The 20,975-nt window shown below is 37.2% G+C and overlaps 1 protein-coding gene across 4 annotated transcripts; it reads right to left on the minus strand.

Moving 5' to 3' along the window:
• Window positions 1–2,821: 2,821 nt before the first annotated feature.
• FAM204A (family with sequence similarity 204 member A) lies at window positions 2,822–19,246 on the minus strand. 4 transcript variants are annotated; one of them, XM_088059970.1, is made up of 8 exons: window positions 19,214–19,246; window positions 18,363–18,673; window positions 17,347–17,437; window positions 16,794–16,827; window positions 16,129–16,231; window positions 14,341–14,430; window positions 3,537–3,643; window positions 2,822–3,189 (listed from the first exon to the last, which is right to left on the minus strand). In XM_088059970.1, exons 2-8 carry the CDS (start codon window positions 18,594–18,596, stop codon window positions 3,138–3,140), a joined length of 711 nt encoding a protein of 236 aa, XP_087916096.1. In that variant the 5' UTR covers window positions 18,597–18,673; window positions 19,214–19,246; the 3' UTR covers window positions 2,822–3,137. The 4 variants fall into 4 exon arrangements, with proteins under 4 accessions (XP_087916096.1, XP_014105603.2, XP_005520840.2 ...); XM_014250128.2 differs by lacking the exon at window positions 19,214–19,246 and adding an exon at window positions 18,788–19,096 and having other exon boundaries at window positions 16,129–16,228; XM_005520783.3 differs by lacking the exon at window positions 19,214–19,246 and adding an exon at window positions 18,788–19,094.
• Window positions 19,247–20,975: the final 1,729 nt, after the last annotated feature.

The raw sequence follows: 20,975 nt of genomic DNA on the forward strand, positions 1-20,975 counted from the left end.
TGCGGTATTAAGAAATACAAGTAATTGTATTAGCATGCTGTTGTCAAACTTCAAACTGGCTGTATTTTATCACAGGAGCTGATAAAAGAATTTCTCGTGTAGGCCTTAAAACTCAATAGAATTGCAAGAACATGAGATGGGAGCAGAAATGAAGACATGGCACCCAAGTGAGAAGTGTTCAAGGAGCATCAGCACTGCTCAGTGAAACTGTGCAGAGCCATCCAACCTGACATTGTTAGGGCTGCTGAAAACCCCAAAGCAAACCCCTCACCCTGGCACAGCACCTGAGTGATTAACCCAGCCAAGAGGCCAGACTGAAAAAGCTTGGCCCAGAACAGAGCAAGGCTGGAGCAGGCCAGGATGCTCCAGAGACAGCCTTGCTCAAACAAGAACAGAAATTGTGAGAGCACGTTCTACATCCCAGGCAGCTTCATGGTTTACTCCAGAGACACACTTGGGAAGCTACACAACTTTTCTTCAAAAGACTTAAGGCTACTCAGGATATCCAGGAGAGTACCATGATAGATGCTGGATGAAATATTAAATTATAGTGCAGAAAAAAAACTGGAGCAAAATCAGTGCATGCATTTAAGTTTTTCAGGACTTCTGAGAGGACAGAAGCACTTCAGCAAGTCCTTAAACAGCTGCCCAACTCAAGACAGCATCAAATGAACTTCTAAATAAATATGTGGCTTCACAACAGACTTGTACTGGTATTTATAATTTAAGTACATTCCTCTAGATCAGTAATTTCAGTCAAACAAGGAGATATTGCCAACTTTTCATCTGCTAAAAGAATTATATCTCAAATTTAGTTCAGTGTAAGATGTTATATATTTAAGCTGATTAAAAAGCTTTTAGTAAAGTAAAACAAGCATTTGGATAGGTTTGACACTGTTAAACAGGAAACATTAAGTCTCAGAATGCAGTTTTACTTGTTTGGCCAAAATTTACATCACACACCAAAACTACCAAAAAAAAAAGCTGTCAGCACAATGCAAGAAATTTAAAAACAGATCAGCAATTCAGGGAGATGATATTAAAGGTACAGTTCTCCATTAATTATTTCTTATGTATTTATATGAACACTATAAAGCTGTAATAGGCTTTTGCATTTTCCCCGTTAGAGATTTTTGAACATGGTACAATACTGGAAATCAATTAATATTTTAAGCAAACACTTTAGCTGGATAAAAAGAAATGTGGTCATTTTTAAATTCATCACACAAGTGACCTGATGCAAATATTCTGCATACTTCCTAAACAGTTCCACCATTAATGGTCTAACATAAAACTAATTAATTTAGTGTAAAATATTACAGGTAGCTGGGCAATTGCTCCTTTTTGAGGGCTTAGCTTTCTGTTAAAGCACTTTTTCAAACAAAGAACACTGATTCTTGCAATTAGATGAAGATCTTGATTTGACAAATATTGTTACTCTTAAGAGAAATTACTGCAAAAAAGAAAATAGCTTATTTAATAAATGATACTTTTAAAAGCTGAATGGAATGCTGCTGGTGTGTTTGGCATTAATTATCAACATCATTCTGCTTTTCAGTATATAACAAAGATTAACTGAATCTAACACCCATCTTCCAGATGCTTAAAAAAACCCAGAAATTATGGACAGAGGGCCTGTAACTTCTGGACAGGAACATTTGGAACTGAGAAAGATCCTGATGTAGGGTCATGGTGTAAACCAGTGTGTTTACACATGCAAACATGCAATTTACTTTCATTACACATTTACACTTCGTTAGAGATAGCACTTGCTTCCTTCCACACCAAAGTCTGCAAAGCAATGTAGTTTGTAAACCATAGTGTGAGATTTATGATGTTATGCTGCAGAAACCTGTTTAGGCCCCAGTTTACAATCCTGGCAATTGTATTTAACTCTGTCATCATAACTAATTACAGCTAACTGCAGATTACCATATTGCAAACTCTCATCTGTGTGAAAGAAATATGATGTTAAAAAAAAGAACTAAATATCCTGAGGGCTACTGAACAAAAATGCACTATTCCATCTTGGACAACAAACCTGAACTCTTCGAATTGCTGCCATAAAACTTCAAATTGCTATTTGTTGGCAAGTTGTTTTAGCCCCAAGTACTTACACAGTAAATCACCATTACACTAATACCATACCTTTGGCCTGAAACATATTAATCTTGGTTAACAATAACTGACATTTACATTACCAATTCAATTCAGCCATTGTGGTGACTAAACATATATGCAAGAGCTTCGGGGAGAAAAGTTATTAGTTTTGAATGTGTATTACTTTTCACTGAGAACAATTTTGAAGAAACATTATCATCAATTCTTGTTATAATCTTATAACATAAACATTCAAATCCTAATTGATCTGTAAAACATTTGACTTGGGAGTAAAATCTGCATTTGTATCTTGGGTGCAGTTAACTGTACAATGTAACAGTTCAGATATTTTTCCAAGATACGTATTTATATATTTTTATCTGGGACTTTTAAAACCTGTGTTCTTAGGAAGAAAAGAAAACTGGGAATCTGAAATATTCTGAAGAATGTGGCACCAGGATATGACCAATAGTACCAGATCCTTCCAGGAGAGGGAGGATGGACTTTTTTTAAGCTTTTTTTAACAATAGTTTATATTTACTAAGGCTATAAATGCCCTTGGTTTAAAAAAGATAGGTTGAGTTTGCTCTTCCTTATTTAGTGTCTTCCCCCACCTTTCAAGCAGAAAAGAAGTACTTACTGCATTAGTCTGTGCAGCCCCAGAAGAAACATACCCCACTCCTTATACCCACACATAATTGCAGTACAGCACAAAACGCACTTGGACCAAGGATTTTATTTCAACTTCAGAGTGTTCTCTACCAGACTCCAAATTCATCCTAAAATGCATTACCTTTAGGTTTCACATCTAGAAGGAAAATTTAACACATTATTGATGCTTAGATAATATTTTTGCTGTATTATTTATAGGAGAGTGCCAAAACAAGATAGTGCAGTTTGAAAACATTAAGATAAATACAAGGCATTTGACGTGTTGTGTTTTGTTTTGGGGGGGTTTATGTTTAGCTTTAATAAGCTGCACACAAAAATTCTTCAAGTAACAACAGGTATTTGACTTCTGAGTAAAACAGGATGGATTACATGTATCCCATGTTGCTTTTTGTTTCCCATCTTTTCTTGGCTTCAAATCTGAAACAGAGCACAAAATCCACATTAGCAATGATGAGTGTATGTGTTTCAGTTATTTAACCACGTTATTCTTAACAACAACAAAAATAAAAACTTATTTTTAATACTGTAATAAAGACATGAAGACAAATATAGTGATACAACCATCACTTTATTTCTGATAAAGCCTCTGTACTTAAGTCTGATACACTCCTAAAAAAGCTCACCAAAAGCCAATAATGTTAAACTAAACAAATAAGATTAGCACAAGCCTATTTCAACTAAGAAAACATTTAACTGAGAGTGTATTGTACACACTTAGTGCCAATGAAACCACAAATGTTTAATTCCATACTCAAATGACTTACCCCCAAGCAAGCTTCCTTTTCTTTTGAGCTTCTTGGGCAGCCTCTGCTTCTTGCTTGGCTTTTACAAAGTTGCGGCAAGCGGCAGCTTTGGCAATTTTCACACCAAGCTAAGACATGAAAAGGAACAAAGGAAAACTGATTAGATGCAAATGGTTCATATGAAATTTAAACCTCACAAATTACTTAGTCTGATATTGTTTTTCCAAAGTCAATAGATACTAAAATATCTTTTAAATATTAGGCTGATGATGCACTATTAGACTGGACAAACAAGAATGTCTCTTGAGGGAAATACAAAGGCATGTAGGATCCTGGGGCAAAGGAGTCCTTTTCACCAAATCCTTCATTTTCAAAAACAAAAGCAAAGGGCAACAGCTCACTGGATCCTTCTGTTTGTTTGTTTTACATAGACAGACATATCCAAATACACAGTCTCCATTATTAGGACCAGTCTGTGACTTCAGCTATGCTAAAACAATAGAATCAGACCTTACCAGTGTCAAAAACATCCAAAAAGACATTTTTATACAGGAAGAGCTGCTACCACCACACATTTTTTAGCAGAACCACTAGACATGTTTTAATCAGTCTGTCAAAAAATAAATTATGCAGTGTCCTTAGTGTCTATCTCCACATTACAATCTTTTAGATGTAAGGGTATGATATGCCAGCTTTCCATGTAGGTGAATAGCATTTCCATAAACTGTAAGACGCAAACTGTAAGAATTAAGTTCACTTTAGTGAATGTCAAGCACAGGAGGGAAAGGCAGGGAAAAGTAAAGTAAAAAAGATGGAAGATACAGTGAACTATGAACAGTTTATTTCCCTTAATCAGCATTTGTAACTTGTAGCTATATTTTGTGGTTGCTGCCTTGACTTGACATTATGAGTTATGAAGGAATTCATTCTCAGAAGTTACTGCCATTCTCCAAGACAAGCATGCAATTCATTTACCCCAAATTGCTACAAACTGATGTGGAGCACCAAGGAACTGGAGACCCAAGAAGAATATTCTTTAACACCCTGGCTGAAGTTCCACTATTAATGGTAATATACTTGAATAATCTGCAGCATCTATGCAGACAAATATTTACTCTGAGAAATGCTTTATCCAGGTAAGATGAGAGAGCACTCAAGAACACATCTGCACTGACATTTTCCACAACTATCCCATCAAACACACAATAGGTAGGTCATCATTTTGTTAACAAAGCTAAAAACAAAACAACCCTAACCAGCATCACTACAAGCTCTTCTACCTTATGGTCCTCTCAGGGCTCAAGAATGAAGAAAGCAGCCTTTCTGCAGCAGCCTTTAAGGAAAGGCAGCAAGCACATCAGCTTGTGCTTTGTTTGAGGCTCTAAACACTGGCAACACAAGCAGTTAGGAGCTGAGCATAACAGTTTAAAAGGAAAATAGATATTTCCATAAACATAATATTTAAAAAGGAAAAAAAAAAAGCTGAAGTTTCTCATCCACTATTTGCATATGTTATAAAGTCATAAATATGTACCTTTGCAATCACCTTGATGCATAAAATACTGTGACCAGTTATTTCAAAACTTTTCTCTATTATCTACACAATTTTCCACTGAGCATTAGCATTTTTTATTAACAGTAACTCAATGCTGACATCTGAACTGCTACATTTCAGGTCAAAGACTAAAACATAACATTATTTTAATTGCATTGTCACTTAATAGTTAAGGGCAGCTATTAACCTTAATATAATCACAGTATAAAAAGGCTTAAGAAAATTCACCTAAAATATTAAAAAAATGTTTACTTTTAAATTGAAACAGGAGTAATTATTAGTTTAAACAATAGAGTAATCTGATGGCTGAAGTCAGTCAGCAGAACCATACCTTTATTAGAGGTATTTTACCTACTAACACACTTGAAAATTAACTTTTAGTGTTTGATTAATAACAGAATCTCCTTAAAATGTATTCTAGTTGCCTATTGAGCACTTGTACACGTACAAATATACACAAGTGAGCTCTAACAGAGTGTTGCAGAAAATTCTTTTTATCTGCATTTTTGGAAGACAAGAATGAGTTCTTCCATCTTTGAAAAGTACGGAAAAAAATGGGATAATAAGATCCTCTGCAGTGTATGTGGAAGCAAAAGCAGAAACATTCTGTAGCATTGTTATAATTTTTAGGCTACAGAGTCAAATTTTCACAACATGAAAACAAACGTTGCATATAAAAACACAGAAACATTTTAGTCAGATTAAATGTCTTCTGCTCCCACCCAAACCCAGACATATTTCTTCACTCCCTGCTCCCCCCACAGAAGAAATCCATAAAAGCTTGGTCAATGGATTTTACATTAAAAAAAAAAAAAACAACCCACACTAACATTTCAGGTCATCAGATAACTCAGTAAAATACAATCTTAAAAGAAGTAAGAAAGCATGAATAAAAATATATACAACAATTTCTTGTGTAGTCAAAGTATCAGCATTTTCCATATAGAACATCCAATATTTTGCTGCATTTTAATTAAGGTGTCTAAACATTATCACAAAGAACTGCAAATTGGTCAGAGCACGCAGTAAGGAAAATTAAGCTCTAAAGGCTTTTTATCACCATATTTCAGGAACCAAGGGTGTAAAATGTTCTAATTTGGGATATATTAAAAGCCATAAAAGGTCTTTCAAAAAGATTAATGGTACTTTGCTTGGATTTAAGATAAGGGCTTTAGCTGGTTGGAAAAGCAGGGCCCTGGCTAGACCCTTGAGGCATTCATCTTTACAGCCACTTGGAAGATTTGTAAAAGCGTCTGCATAACCTCAAGCAAACGCACTGCGACATTTTTTTTTTTAAATTCCTTTCAATTTTACAGGTTTAAAGTGTGTAAATCATACTGGGTAGTAAAGCTGATATAATGGTTCATCCCTGTAACACTATATATGTGTATTTTGAGACTAACTTAAAAAACAACTTAGTTTTGACAGGGCAAAGCCCTTGCCATTTTGAAGTTGACCAATAATCATGTCAAATATCTTACTCTAGATGTTTAATGTAGCATAAATGAAAATGTCCTACTCATCTGAAACTGTTACCTCGTAACAAATATCTGAAGCTTTGCTTCTTTTTGAACACTTTCAAGGCATTTTTTTTAAAATACCAATTATCATACTTTAACTTTTTATGGAATAACAGGTCTCTATGAAAAATATTTATGCCATTCTCTTTTGTTCTTTAATTAAATGAAAACAGATGTTTTCTGAAGTAAAGCGGAACCATTACTGGAGTACTTAAAGTGTTAAGGTCTTTAATTTTTATATCAGTTTGGTCTACAATTCCTGATTGTCTTTACTCAAGCTCAACATTAATGTCAAGCAAGTTACCTAGGAGACGAAAGAGATCAAAGAGACAAAAAACCCTCAAATGTCTGATTAATCAAGCCTGCAAACAGCTTATTTCTTTTAGCCTGCATGCAAGTATGAAAATGAGATTCTGGGAGCCGTACATTGTGCAGATTTGTTCATTCTTATCAGAACAAAGCCAGCGGCAGCTTATTTCATGGATCATTGGCACTGTCATCAGTGCTACACAGAACGGGTGACAGCTCCTCATTTTGAGGCTTGAACAAAATTAGCAAAAAGTCGGCACAAATTAGCCTCTCATCTTTTTAGTAATATGACATTATTCATTTACTTTTTATCCAATTTTTAATTTTTTCCTTGTCAGCTATCCCTTTCTAGTGTTTCTTGCACAGCATCATAAAACACTTTTAAAACAAGCAAAGAAATGGCTGGAGTTGAAATAGAATGTAAAGTTCAGGAAGAAGAGTAAACATTTTTATTAAGTTGCAACAGAAATCTACTGTAACTTCCAGAAAACTTCCTTGCAAATCAGGACACTTAACATTAAATATCACAAAACAAAGCCTTGTCTTTAAGATAGGACTGTAAAATGTAACCACTGAATAATGCAATTACTGAGACAACAGAATCAAGAACTGCCCCAGAAATATTGAGGCACGAAATACAAAATATTAAACCCACAAAAGCTCCAACAAAACATCTATATTCAAACAGGTCCAGAAATATCCTATGATCATAGCAGAGAAGCCAAACAGCCTTTTAATATAGTGTTACAGTTTCTCATCAAATATGAATCTAGTTATTTCAGGCTTGCCTCTAGCAATGATTTTCTCCTTTTATGTTATGGAATGTTATCCATTGCTGACGTATATAAAATATATAAAGCAAACAAGAATACCGAGTGGATTTTGCAGTGAAAATTGTCCCCTTTCAATGATGTGCTCAACTTCCCCTGTAAAATACTTTGTAATACCTTTGTTGTATTTTTATGCTGTGTATTACAACATCAAATTATATTTGGATGACACAGTAATGGAGCAAGGACAGAAAACTGTTCTAATATTAAGCTCTTTGCTAGACTTAAACATTTAAATGCAAGTAACTTCCTCCATTCATGAGAAAACACAGCATTAAAAAATTAACCATAAGCTGTTAGATGCTTTACAGAGCCCCCTTATAACAAAGGCAGTTTTAAAAAAAGAACTGTAGTACTGTTTTCAGCAATTTCTTTATCTCTGTTCTTCTAAGTAAGAAAGCTTATTAACAAGCTTTGAACTTAAAATCACATTTACAATAATGTGCCATCAACAGTTTTATAAGCTAATTAGAAAAAAAGATTAATTAATGACTGGCTGCTAATAAAATGGCAATCATGAAGAAAGAAACCAAGGGTGCTAAGCTTCAACTACCACCAATTAAGAGCTAATTACAAACAAATTATATATGTGTTTTGCTGTGGGCTTTAATTTACTAAAATGGTTTTAATTAAAAGAGAAAACATGCTGATTAATTGAACTGCAGAAAAAATCTACAGTATAAACTGTGCTTTGTCTGTCTCTTTAATTAGACTTGTAACATCTGAAATCTTTTTTTAAGGTTTGTTAAGGAAAAGATATACATAATTAAGGGAGCATAAGAATGTAATTCTAGGTGATAACCCTGCCATGTTCCAAAGGTTAAAAGAAAACCACCTCAATGAAGAGTCTTTGGAAGCACCTTTACTAAGGTAAGAAAGGAAATCCTTCTCAGATTAAAAAAAAACTTTTTTTTTTTAGTTTTTTTTTTTTTTTAGGGGGGAGCGGGTGGGCAGCTCTTCCACAGCAAGAGTTTCAACTTAATTTGTGCTTGGTTACACCCCATATAAAATTGCATCACTGCAGGTACACAAAAACACTGTGAGAAATTGTGAACATTGCACAGGACTTAGAAATTTTATTTTACCAACAGAACAGCATCAAGTACTAACTCCTGTCCATCTCTAACAGTAATGTCACCACAGTCAATCATTTCCTACCCAGATCCTCACACGGAAACCAGTTGCCAGAATGGTTCTCAGCAGTTATAACCAACAAACTGCTTTGTGAACTTCCTTTTCTAATTTATATGACTAGAGGTTACTTGCAGACAGGAGATACCAATTTGATCATGAGAAAATGGCCAAAACCAATGCACCAAATTTTAAAGATGACAGCAGGACTGATCTTGCTGTAACATGAGGATGATATTCCACTGAATAGCCAATTAATTTCATCAATTACAATGCAGATCTTTCATTTACGTTTGATTAAATACCAGTGTCCCTATAAATTGCAGCTTTTTAAGTCTTTCCCCAAAATGCCAGAAGCCACCAAGCCAAGTGCTTAGGAAGTGTTGTGAACAAACCTGTGCTATTTAGAAACTGAAAAGTGCTACAGGAATTTAGCACACTAAATTGTGAAATATTTTAAAGTTACATTTGACAGGAAAGTCTAATATGGTCAAGATTATTTAATCGTGTTCAAGTTACAGTCCTCAGGCTAATGTGTTCTTAGACAATGTGGCACCTACCTACCAGGCAGCTCACACAAAAACCACCAACAAACACAAAGTTTGAGCTTTAGTCAGATTAGTTCTCACAATATTAGAGCCAGAAGAAATCACTATTCTGCATTTTGAGATACCAAACCATGACTTGAGCACAAAAGCACTATGAAAAGAACCTGTTTCTCTAGGGTGAAAAAAGATTGGAAATATATTTAAGGTGTGGTGGTGGGGAATCTTTTAAGATTTTCTGGTTTACCTATGAAAATCATTTTTACAAGTACCACCCCAAATTAAAACTGATTTATAGAAGAGTGAAATTACCAGTTATCTGTACATACCATCCTTACTCAAAGGGATAAACACATCCAGCTACGCATAGTCACAGTGCTCTAATTTATCAACATTTATTCTTTCAAAAAATCTAGGTGGATTCCCACTAACACAGTAGGAACAAGTTAATTACATCTCAAGATAGAATTCCAGAAAGATTTTTACAAAGCATTAAAACGTTGACATAATTCCAAGTGTCTGTTCCCAGCTCCATATCCCAAGTCCCTGCTACTATTAGATCTTAGCTATCCTACCCTAAGGCATCACCAAAAAACGATGTCATTTCAGCCCAGATAAGTATTCACATAAACTTTATTCTTTTAATAACTTTCATTCTAAAAGGCTCAGATTTTTTGGGGGTAACTCCTACATTAACATTAACATTTCAATTGGCATCTCTTAAGTGAAGTAAGTCATCCTTAAATGCAATGTTCAAACAATAGCTTTAGGTGTGCCAGTCTACATCTGAAAAGCACAACTATAAAATGTGAAGGATTCTGCCAATGCTGGAAGCCCTGTAATATGAAAAAGGGCAGCAGCTGGATTACAATAATAAACACTGTGCATATTGTACTATGCACACTGCAATGAATTGCTCAGTTATTTAATACTAACAGTACTGTACTGCAGGTATGAAAGAAATAATTCAGTAGTCTAACTGTGCCTGAAGATCTACAGTGAATTAAGGAGTAAGACCCACCTGCATCATGTTGCTGCTCAGCACATTTATCAAAGCACCGTTGATACTGGACACTGTAATTGTATCACAGCACTGAGGTGCTCCAGCCAGAAGCTGAAGGAGCAGAGCTACTGAAGGCCTAAATTATTCTCTGCAACATAATGCAGAGATGGCGTATTTTTTTCAGTAAAAGCTTCACTCAAATATAAAATAATGAAATCAAGAACTTCAGGATCACCAGACCTCTCAGGGAAGCAAAATACCCCACATGAGAATGTGCTGTGGGGATGGCCAAGGATGCCACAGGTAGAGATCTGCTACCCTGATGACTGACAACAGGAGAAAAAGGTGTAATACCTGGTGGTGAGGTGTGCCCAGAGATTAGACAAAATACTCAGCAGAGTTATACATACAATTCATTTTTATAATAGAAATGCAAATGCCAACAAAAAAAGGGGGAACACACCAGCCAGTCTCCAAAGCTACATATGAACTCACCCATCCAGTCACCAGTAAATACAGCCTCATGCAGGAGGTATCAAAGTTCTAATTCTCACTTCAAAACCTTTAATACTCTTGGATTGATAAGCTTTGTTTTAAAATCAGCATTTGTGTGTATTTGTCAAAGCAAAGAAAACAACAAATACTATATTGCCCAAAGCCTCATTTAATGCAAGGCAGTAACGTGTCCCTTAAAGAACCTGCAACAAGTACCACTTGGAAACCTGAAGACCCAAAACCTGAAAGTGGTATCATTTAGGTTTTTAGAATGTAAAATTCCATGATGCACTGACAGCTGCTAGATTATGCATATTGCCTAAGTCATCACTGATTTTAAATGAATCTGATTTTAAAAAACCTTTTCTCACTGTGTCACAACGATACGATATTGACAGCATCATTTTGACATTCCTTTGCTTTTTAGGACATGTTTTTACCGTCTGTACTCATCATCTGTTTATTTTTGGCTTCATTTTTCTAAATACTGAAGCTGCCCTATCAGTTTCACAGGCTTATAAATGTTATACATCAAAAATTAGTTTCACTTATTAAGGCAGGAAACGGCTTTAAGAACTCTGGGATCTGTGCCTCAAAGCAAAAGCTTTATCAGCAGGTTCCAGTCACTGCTTCTTGCAAAAGAAAATGGTGCCGATTAAAACCCCACACACCTGATTTCAAAAAGAACACCTACCCACTGAACATTTCTCACATGGCTGCAAGGGGGGCTGCACCCCAAACACCAGACAGCTGTTTCTCACACACTCTGTCCCCAGCCCTGTAACACTGCTCAAGAAAAATGAAAACTATACATAAAGAGATGGAGTTGAGATAAAAGAACAATAATTCATCCACTTATTACTCCACTTCAGAAGTGGTGTACTTCAATACAGCCACAGTACAGTTCCATGCCTGACTTGCTCACAGAGCTGTGCTGCATTTGGAAGTTAGAGGGATACAAATAGCCACCTAATTTAAAAATTAACTCGCTTCTTAGAGGCACTGTATATTAAAATGGACATTTCTGTAAACTGCTAGGAGAAGAAAAGCAGCAATTCAATGAATACTATACAACATGAAAGCAATATTTTATTAACTGTACTTGTATACAAAACAATGGCTGTTCAATCAATCTCTTCCATAATCAAATCCTCTTTTCATAGCTCTTCACTGAAACAGTCACTTTTACAACAATTTCCTTGGGGAAAAAAAAAGGTAAAAGATCCATTAAAAGTCCATTTAAAAAGAAAAGAGGTTCTGAAAATCACAAAACAAAATGAACCCTGCAGTGAGCAATGGAGCACATCTTTACAAGAGCAGAGAACCCCAGCGAATTCACATGGATTCTGCCTCCACAGAACTCCTCATGAGAGATCAAGCCAGTCATTTGAGTTTTCCTTCTTTCAACATACTATTTGTTCAGATAAACCCACTTAACCAAAACCAAGTCAAGGCTGTGAATACTAATAATGTTTCAAGCATTTTGTTTTCAGAATTACAACATGCTAATATTTGAAAGTCAACAATTTGGAGCTAATGTTCCACAAATAATAATACACTGCTGTAGCACCTGGGATATGCTAGATGTATAATCCCATGGCTACCAAAATCAGATAACAGTTTATCATAAATATTACAAAACCTTAAAACTTCTTACATTAATTTGTTTTTATAGTCAAACAATTTGCACTAGAACCTCAGTATGTTTTATTGATTATAATACTCCAACCACTTTAGAGGAGATGGGATAATGACATTTGTGAAGGAGAACAGCAAGTGTTTTTCATGTTGTACACATGAAAGGTAATAAAACAGTCAGAAGCTGGTCACACTTAAAGGGAACATCAGGACACATTCCTACCACTGTCAATAGCTGTTATCTTTGCAGACTGAAGTTTTGTGATCACTGGTGACAAGGCAGATAAGAGTCTAGTCATTAGTAACTGCCCTGAGTGACTAAATGGAGGAGTTTAATGATTTTATAAGAACACTCACTGAGGAATGGTTACTTTTACCTAACCTCAGAGAACCTTAAGAATTGTATTTCCCACTTCAAAAGCCATCTGTTTTTAAAGCCATCACAATATTGTAATACATTGCATTAAACAGATTTAAATCTGCAATTTTACATTAAAGATTAGTTTAAAACACTGTATTTAAGAAACATTTAAAATATTTGTATGAGAATGAGAAGCAGTCAAAATTTGTCTTTGCCTTCCTAATCCTTTTCTAATACCTTTGAATTTTGCAAGCATATACAGTGGACAGAAAATTCCCATTACCGCTATGAAGATGGAAGAATATGCAAGATGAAGGAATGAAAGCAGAAATTATATAATTATTTTTTATTACAAATCAAGAAAATTTATAGCTTAAATCATACTACTCAGGTGACTTAAAAAAGATTGCTTCTCCACTCACTGAAATAATACTTTATTTTTCTTACCTGGTTTCAAAATTATTCAACTATCCTTTTATCCTAATTTTTCCCTCTGCATTTTCTCCCCTATGTACAACTGGCAGTGGGGAAAACAGCTTTTCTGGACTTCAGCTATTTTTACTTCAGCTGTTACCACCTACCCTATGTGCACAAATTGAACAACTTCTTAAATGAAGTTACCAGAGCTATCTGATAAATTCCTCACCAGTTTTAAGTATTCACTAAGCAGTACATACAGATTTAAAGTTTTTTGTGGCAAAGAGAGCACAGCTTTCATGAAATTACTCAGCTACACCAACTAACAAGACAACATCTTGAAGAAATTGTGTTACTCTGGACTTGTTTTTAGGTATGTATTTATACACTGAACAATTATGACAAGGAGAAAAAAATATCCAACACAATTCTAAGGCTACAACAGTAGTACAGAGAGACATCCATCTATTCCCATCCTTCTTCAGAATTCTTCCAGCCATTAACTCCTGAGCACATGAATACACAGGAAAGTATTGGCATACAGCTTGGGATTCATATGTCCTTATTTGCTCTAGGCTTGCTAAATCTCTACCTGTCTTCAGGCTTCCCAAGCTCATGGGTGAGGTAATGCAAAAAAAACTTATCCTCGTAAGTATCCTCAGGGAACTGAGAGGAAGGGAATATCCTACTCCTGCCCTCTTGGCTTGCAATGTAGAGAAAAATCAAAAGCTCAGTGCAGATGACCGATACCAACTCCTCTGAGTTGTGGAGTGAGCAGCAAGGCTCTAAAGCAAGGTTACTTGGGACAGTTCATGGCTGTATTTTCAATTCTTAAACACAGCTACAGCTGTCCAAGCATTGCTAAATCAGCAGCAAAGTCCTTCAGTCACTGACAGGAATCTGCTCAGGAAACAGGAAAGATGCTGCAAACAATCTTTAATGCTGTTTTACTCATGACAGTTTTAGTCCAGATGTGCAAAACTAAATGACTTTTCAGAGTTTTTGTAAACAGCTCACTTACCTCACGAATGGCTAATCTGTCACTCAGCTCCTCAGCCCTGGTAATGTCACCTTCAGCCACACACTTCTCTATGCTCAGTTCAAGGCCAGACTATGGAAAATAAAAAAAGGTAAATGCCTTTAGAACAGAAAGAACATATTTAAAGGGAATACCTCCTTTATAAAATTATTTCTTTCCTAAAATTCTTTAAGACACTGCATAAACCTGTAATTTCTGTGTACCACAAATCACTCTGTCTGTGTATTGTAATGGACAGTATAATTAAGAATTCACTGAGAGGCCACCTGAGCACAAATCATTGCATTAGTTCCACCTTATGTGCAGGATAATACTATAGGTTAAAAAAATTACACGGGCTAGTTTATGCCTGTCACAATAAAATTTCATCTGAAGATCTGGCTTATCTCTTCCATCCCTGGAGCTTTCTAAACAAAATGTGAAATATATGTGTCAGGTAACATGAAGAATAGCAATTACTACTGTATCGTTACAGCTCTAAGATCTTATCTTTACCCAAAAAACAGAGTTCTGGCACAAAGCCACTCCACTGTGTTAATAAATTAAAAATTCTAGCAGCTCTGTGGAAAACAACAAAAAAGCTTCAGGATTTTAAGGCTGTTTTCTTATTTTCAGAGGTAAACATAAGTTGTTTAATGGCAACACTTACAAATAGCATAACAATAAAAAGTAACTATTTCCTGGAAATCATAGTTGTAAACTTCTGATGGAATACAGAAGGGTAGCACTGACTTCAGAATTTCACAAAAAAACCTCAGTCTCATAACAAAAGAATTTACAGCCTCACTGGTTTTAAATATTAGTGAAGCTGAAGAAAATACATTTGACAGTTCCATAACATACGCTTTTTTAAGAGATAAAAAGTGAAAAAGCTAATGGAATTCTTGAGAAACAGTGATCTGCAAACACTACATTTGAATTACTTCAGGGGGTAGATGAAAAAAAAAGGCACAGTTGGTAGTTGCATTGATGGTAAATTCTGTTAAGATGCCTTTTTTGAAAATAACAAGACATATCTTCCACTAGTGATAATATCCCCGAAATTACAATGAAACCATCTGCATTTTAACACTTTGGGCCTCATTCCAGATCTATCCTGAGCACTTTAATGACAACTAAATAGCCACCAAAAGTAAGAAGCAAACAAATCTTCATGACCTGCACATAGAAACTCTAAGAAAATGAAAAAACACAGAAATTATCCTAAAGGGAGCTAACTGAACATTTCATGTAACAGAACTTACAAAGAGCTTTGTAAGAGATACTACAGAACCAACAGCCCTACCAGAAACTCACAGTATAGTGAGATTCTTAACTTATCCATCATGTTTGCCAATTATTTCAGATATGACTAGTTACACTGTAATATTTATGAATATAATGTGTTATGAATCCAGTAAAAATGTATGCTAGGTTTGCTGCTTTAATTCTTGTAGCTACTGGTGACAACTGAAGGTTTATGTGACACATTTTAAAGTTAAAAAACGATGAAGCAAAACAAAAGGAAAAGTTAAACAATGCATATGATGTGTTCTCTCTCTCACAACAGGAGAAAACAAAACCAGACAGGAAACAAGCCTGGATATGGTCTTAAGAGAAAGCACAGCAACCATTTAAGGACATTTATTTAAAAAGTTCACAAAATCATCCTTCCTCAGAGTGATTGTATGCTCTACTCTCAAATAGCATCTGTTTCATTCCTATCTCAGTTAAGGACAAGCTCTTTTACTGCCACATACAAGATGACACTGCCTTTGTAATAACAGTCACCTTTTGTGGAGCCCTGCTGTTCAAAGGTGATTCAAATCTATCATTGATTCCAAAATATTGTGTAAGTTCTTTCCATTTGTCTTCGTTTTCCAACTGCTGACTACTAAAAACAAACACACAAACAAGTCATTACTATAACCACTTCCCCTTCCACAACCTTTCAAAGCTAAAATAAACAGTTCCATTTGGTAGACATGGCCTTTTCACCCATTCAGTTTTTAAATTAAGATAAATTATTCCTTCCCCTTTGTATGTGCAATTTCACAATCTTAAAAGCAAGCTGATAGAATCATAACACCATATTTAGGTTGAAAAAGTTCTTTTAAGATCGAGTCTAACCATAAACCTAACACTGCCAAGGAGGAAAAAGAATTGAAGGAGCAGGGTGAACAACAACTTGTATGAAGGAACAAGCAAGAACATAGCAAGTCTGTTAAAAGTTACATTAAATAACATATTTGTGGTGATTTTTAAAATCAAGCAATAACACTACAACAAGCAATCACTAGTAAAAATTCAGCCTGCCCAACAGAGACACCGAACAAATTTAAAAGATATTTTACACAGTGCTGAAAGCTAGGCTTTGGCTATGAATGTGGTTGAGCTTATTACTAGTTTTCCCTGCTACTAACAGACCTCAGGTAATCCCATTGACCTGGTTATACCTCTTAGCCACTTCATCGGTCTTTCTCTGTTTTGCTAAGGGGAAGAAAAAAGAAAAAAAATCCAACATTACACAGTGATACCCCACAGCATCCAATGAAGTTAACAGAGCTGTAATTGGTCACATTTCCTTTGAAAGATCAACATACTGGGATTTTTACCCAACGTTCATGTGGATTTAAACCACTTAGCTGTAAGAAATTCCCGCAATACCTGGGAAGTTTTAACCAAATGTACAAAATTAAGTTTCATGGAACTACTGTAATACACTTCACCATTATAAATCAGTATTAACTGAGTAAGCTCTGCCTCCTTTTTAAGAAGAGGACAAATATATTACTTGCATTCTATGTAGCAATCAACAACCTCACTACAACCCTGCAAGTGATGTATGCAAGTGGAAAAATACAATCCTAGATAACAGCTAGAATACAATTATTAACTTAAAAAAAACCAGCCCTCAAAAACCAAAAACACCAACCCTACAAAACAGCATGTATTGATACTAATTCAATTTGAAAAATATGAATTCTGTTAATCTAAAAAAAACCCCACCTTTTCGGCGGCGCTTTCTTTTCCGGCATCTGTTTTCCTCTTTTACTTGCATTTTCATTTCACGGTGTTTCTTCTGAAGCTCCACAAATTTCTACAAGATTATGAAAAAGCAAGTCAATATTTTTAATTTTTCCCCCATTTTTAAGAAATTACATAGAGAAATGTTTAATTATCCACAATGCCTTGTGTCACTTATTATATCCCAATTTATAAATCAAGACCACGCGACTCTGATGGTGTTAAACTGGTATTGGTGCTAATCTTTGATCACCTCTCTCTGACTTTCTGCCCTCCCTACATCCCATGACTGTTCAGATCTGACAGTTCTCTTATGGGATGTGAGACAGAACACACTTTTGCTTGTTGTGCACTCCTGAGCTACACCATGTACTTCTATTGCCCAGCTGGCAGTCTGTAATCCACAAATTAGTGACAGCCTGGTCCTCGCACAGCAGGCTGCCTACAAGGATTGAGGGATGAAAGAGGGCAACTATTTTTTGCCAATTCTTACTTTGAATCCAAAGCCTGGAACACATTGTTTTGATAAGGGTTTTCTGCTTTCCCCAGTCTTTACATGTAATTGCAAAATCAGGAGGCTGTAAGGAACTCTTGAGTCTGATTGTTTGCAATTAAGCCCTGCAGCAAGCAACAGGGCACACCTCCCCTTCCCAGGTATCCCCCAGAGAGGCTGAAACACTGAGCTGTAAATCCTTAACAATGCAGAAAGCCCCTACCAAGCAGCTCAGAGCCCATAAACCATTGAAAACACAAGTTCTATGCAACTGTATAGTTATGACAACTTCTTGCTGTGCTTTCAATCACCACCAAACTACCACCTAATCATTTCCTTCCTGTTCACCTTGCTTTAGACTATTTAAGGTTTGTATACTCAGATCATATTATATCTAATTTCAGATCTGTATATTGACTATCCAACACTGAATTATTTTAAGCTAAAAATCAGCCATTTGAGTACACTGAATTATATTCATCTGGAGACCTGTAGTGATACATACATTCCAGATATTTACAGAAACTCCAGGAGGGCACGTTTGAGATTCACTGTCTTCATCTGTCACTGGTACAATAGGTTCACTGCTGGTATTACTTTCCTGCCCAGTCCCCTGAACTCTTTCAGTATCTTCTTTTGCTTCTTGCTTTGAACAGGAATCAGGCGATTCGTCTCCATCATCAGAACTCAGATCAACATCACTTTCATTCAGTCCTGGAGGTAACAGCCCACTCCACATCTTCCAGTTTGAGTAAGTCCAAACTATTTCAAGTCACTGCAAAGACACCAGATTACCCATCCCAACACAAAAACAACCTGCAGAAGAGAGAAACAGATAAGGCAAAACACGTCATCAGAAATATTTTTGCTTCTTACATAACTATAATTACACGTTTTTGACAAGCACGTTATAAAGGTCCTAATACTTACTATTTCAGAAAGAAGACAACTTGATTACAGAGGCTGAGAATACTGGCTTTTCCCCCCCCACTCCTTGTTCTTTTAAGTTGTGTCCCTATGCGTTTGCTAGCACCTCCTTTCAGTTTAGGGGCGACACTGTAGCAAACGCGTCCCGTGCCTCCGCAGGGGCAATTTCCCTGAGGAGCACACGCAGCTCCCTTGGCCGCCGGAACAGGGAACAGCCGCTCCGCGGAGGCGGCAGGCCGGGGAAACGAGGGGGGCCCGCTCCGGAGGCAGCGACGCGAAGAGAAACCCAGCTCCACGCCAGCCTAGGGGAAGGCAGCCGGCTCTCACCTTCCCGCCAGTCCCCGCACGGCCGGCGGCGCTGCCGGAGCCCCCTCGGAGCCCCCTCAGAGCCCTCCCGGCCCCGCGCCCGCCGCCCGCGGCCGTGTTTACCTGGCCGCCATCTTGGCACCGCCGGAACACCCCGCGCGCGGATTGGGCGGGGCGGCGCAGCCAATCAGCGGGCGCGCCGGTCGCCATGGCAGCGGGGCGGGGCCGGGGTGTCCCGGGGCGAGGCGGGCGCGGCGGGCGCGGCTGGCAGCGCTCGGGGGAGCTGAGGGGGCCGAGCGGGGATGTGGGGGCCTGAGGGGGCCGAGCGGGGATGTGGGGGCCTGAGGGGGCCGAGCGGGGATGTGGGGGCCTGAGGGGGGCTGAGGGGGCCGCGTGTGCCGGCTAGCAGCTTTCGGAGTCTCAGAGTCATTTAGGTTGGAAAACGCCTTCGAGATCACCCAGTCCAACTTACGACCCAATGCTGCTGTGTCGGCCAGGCCATGACGCCGGGTGCTGTGTGCAGCGTTTCCTTGAGCACGGCCAGGGCCGGTGACTCCGCCGCCTTCCTGGACAGCCCATTCCAATGTTTAGTCATTCTTTCAGTGTAACAATTACTCCTAATGTCCGGCAATAACATTATTAATGACAATGTAATTATTAATGACAGTTGATGCAGCAGAAGGCCATCATATCTTCCCATCATATCTTTTATTCCCTGGGAGCAGAGCCTGACACCAGATTGGCTCCAAAGTCCTGCCAGCGAGTTGAAGAGAGCAATAAGGTTACCCTTTCAATCTCTATTTCTCCAGAATAAACACCCCCAGCTCCCTCAGCTGCTGCTCATCAGACTTGAGCTTCTTTCAGAAGAAGGACAAGCATCAAGTTGTACAGCAATCCTTGCTGCCATAAAGGAATATGAAATCTCTTCCAACAGTAAGCCTTGTAGTTAAGCCACAGCAAAATGTTTAAGCTGGGACAGAATGATGAGGGTCATAATCTTCAAGAATTGAAAAATCCTTCCAAAGTTCCCAATAGTGCCTTGGATTAATGTGGTAAAGAGAAAAACACAAAAATGCAAAGTCTGTGCAGAGCAAAGGACTTGTTTCTCTGGAAGATTCTGTTGCACCTTGTCCTTTCAGCTTTCACAGGTGCGGCACAAGTATTTAGGAGCAGCTTGAATTTGATTCAGCAAGAACATCTTGCACAGAAGGAGCAATAGGAAGGGAGGCACAGGGAAAAGATGAAGGGACAAGGCTGACATCACTAGCACTGAAATGTGTCTGAAGGACAGGAGGTTCCCATCTTCCAAATAATTTGTGAGAAGATGTACTTTTGAGTGACAATTTGACAGGTTGAAAATTGTATCTCAGTATTATAATGAGACTTTTGAGAAAGGAGTTGCTGACCCCAAAGCACAACATGACCCAGTTGTGGACAAGCAAGAGGGGAATGAGAAAAGGGCAAGTGTTATGAAGATGGATAATTGGGATTATGGCTTTGAGTAGGGATTTCTTGGTTGATCCCAGCTTCTGGGATTGGCTGGAAGGAAAAATTAAATGCCTTTCTCATGGACATAAACCAGATCTTCAGATTGCTTTCCTTTTTATGCCATAGTTTTACATCCTCAGATTCATTTCTAAAATCAATTAATTCCGTAAGTAATCATTTTTTCATGAACTACATGTAAATTTCACACTCAGCTTGCTAACTAGATTTTCCTCTCATCTGGGAAATCAATTTTTAAGAGAGTTATTTTATTTACATTGAATAATTGGTTGTATTTGGTACACAGATAACTGGTAATTAATAACTGTATTGATACTGGATATTCACTGCCATTTGTTCTAATGAGTTGTTAGACCATTAAGCTCCATGATATTTTCTT

The sequence above is a fragment of the Pseudopodoces humilis genome, chromosome 9 (assembly GCF_049639895.1).
Source record: "Pseudopodoces humilis isolate 2021_Gansu_Grassland_sample_001 chromosome 9, ASM4963989v1, whole genome shotgun sequence".
NCBI classification, from domain to species: Eukaryota; Metazoa; Chordata; class Aves; order Passeriformes; family Paridae; genus Pseudopodoces; species Pseudopodoces humilis.